Source organism: Zea mays, chromosome 4 (assembly GCF_902167145.1).
Source record: "Zea mays cultivar B73 chromosome 4, Zm-B73-REFERENCE-NAM-5.0, whole genome shotgun sequence".
Lineage (NCBI taxonomy): Eukaryota > Viridiplantae > Streptophyta > Magnoliopsida > Poales > Poaceae > Zea > Zea mays.
The window spans coordinates 171,261,627-171,263,771 of record NC_050099.1 but is presented as its reverse complement, the minus strand read 5'-3'; the positions used below and the strand labels follow the sequence as shown (position 1 = coordinate 171,263,771).

At 45.0% G+C, this 2,145-nt stretch overlaps 1 protein-coding gene across 1 annotated transcript; it reads left to right on the top strand.

Moving 5' to 3' along the window:
• The first annotated feature begins 1,327 nt into the window (after positions 1 to 1,327).
• Positions 1,328 to 1,845, top strand: LOC118476980 (LOB domain-containing protein 13-like). The gene is made up of 2 exons (XM_035967400.1): positions 1,328 to 1,444; positions 1,540 to 1,845. Exons 1-2 carry the CDS (start codon positions 1,349 to 1,351, stop codon positions 1,690 to 1,692), a joined length of 249 nt encoding a protein of 82 aa, XP_035823293.1. The 5' UTR covers positions 1,328 to 1,348; the 3' UTR covers positions 1,693 to 1,845.
• Positions 1,846 to 2,145: the final 300 nt, after the last annotated feature.

The window sequence follows — 2,145 nt, the reverse complement described above, 5'->3', positions numbered from 1 at the left end:
ACTATGGTTTTTGCAGAAACGGTACAAGTTGCCGGACGATGGATCATATGATATGAACGCTCGTTACGTGTTTGAGTTTAACGCGAACGATGTCGTTGCAGATGCAATGTACTATGCACGAATTCAGGCTATAAAGGCATGGTACAGAGCAAATGCTGATGATCGACCGATGCCAAATACAAAGGCCGAGTGGTCATCAATTTACTTGACGGAGGAGCAATACCTAGAGGTAAACAGGTTGTTGCCTCTCATATCGCACAAAGCCATGTATTTGCTTGCTTTATTTAAAAAATTTCATGTAGGTGTCGGTGCCGTGGATGGCCACCCGATCAGACGGTTATCGGGCATTGTGCAGATGGTGGGCTTCCCCTGACTTTCGTGCCATTTCCGAAAGGAACAGGGGAAACCGTGGGACTGAGTCGTTCCACAACTACGGCGGTGATGGTCATGTGCGCTTGGCTAAGCGAATGGTAAGTCACAGTTTGTCGTAACTTTGAATCACATAGAAATGTGTCATTATAACTTTTATGTACAGGAAGTCAAATCCGGCCGTACGCCCACGGATGTGGAGGTGTATATGCAAGGGCATAGGGGTTCTGATCCTCAGAATCCTGATGTGTTATGCACTCAGACGGCCACCGACCGTCTAGTGAGTTGATATTGTTACTCTATTATGTGTGTTGATATTGTTTGCAAGGGCATAGGGGTTATGCACTTATATTTGATATTGTTTGCCTCCAGGCTTCGTATGGGCAGGAGATGGTTCAACGCCATGGGGAGGAGTACGATTGGAGGAGCCAGCCAATCGACCCTCAGGCAGCCTATGCTAGCGCAGGAGGACAAGCCCATGGACGGTGAGATTATTTGATTTGGTTTTCAAAATTGTCATCATATGCTTGCGATTCAACTGAGCCATGAGTTACTATACTAAGTGCATGGTTCACTCTTGTAGGTTGGGTATTTTTGATTCTACGATTGATTCCAGAGAGCTGAGACGCCGTGGACGACAATCCACATCGTCGTCTTCACAGTCGTCCCGTTCACGATCAGCAGCCCATGAGATAGAGCTTGCAGTGTTGCGTCAACAGGCAGAGTACCATCAATCAGTCTTGAGGGAACAATTGGAGTACCAGAGGCAACAATCTGAATACCAGAGACAACAAGCCGAGTACCAGAAGAAGAGGGACGAGTATTATGCAAGCCTCCAGGCCCAAAATCAAGCTCTTCTCTCGGTAAGTTGAAGTAACATTTTGTAGCTTATTTTGCAAAACACTTGATGTGTATCTTGTTTGTTCAACAATGACTTGTATATAATTTGTAGCAACTAGCCCAACAAGCGAGCGTCCCGATGCCGACATATGGGATGCCGCCTCCGGACTTTGCACTGCCAATGCCAATGTTGGCGCCTCCACCTCCGCCTCCGCCTCCGTCACAATTCCCTATGGTATGTACACATATGCGTGTGTGACATGTTCATAAATGTCTTATGTGTTTAAATGAACAACTGAGTGGTTACTATTTCATGTGCTTGTGTTATAGGGATTTCAGACACCACCCGCTTCAGTTGCCGCACCTGGAGATGGGTCTGGTCAGGACGACACAACAAATTCGTGGGTGAACACCATTTTCAACACGCAGAGTCCAGCCGGAGGAGGTGGCTACTCGAACCATCCAGACGATGGATATGATTGATGTGTCGTGATGTTTTTTTATGAAACACTTTGCAACACTTGTTTGTGAGACACAATTTCAGTTTGCAACAACCGTCGAACCTATATGTTGATGTTAAATTTGTGAATGTTAATATTTATGTGAGACTATTTGTGATTGTGAATACTTATTAGAATGTGTGTATTTGTGATTGTGAATGTGAATTTGTATATGTGCATGAATCTGTTTTTGTTTTGTAAATGTCAGATTTTTTAAAAAACAGAATTTTGTGTAAATTCTGTAATTTGTTATGTCCGACGGCTTAATGGTAGCCGTCGGACATAACTCTTTTGTTATTTCCGACGGCATTAACTACCGTCGGACATAAGCAATGCTTATCTCCGACGGCCTAGCGGGAGCCGTCGGACTTAATTCAGTGGGACCCACATCCCGACCGGTAAAACGGTTGGGATTTGTTATCTCCGACGGGCATAG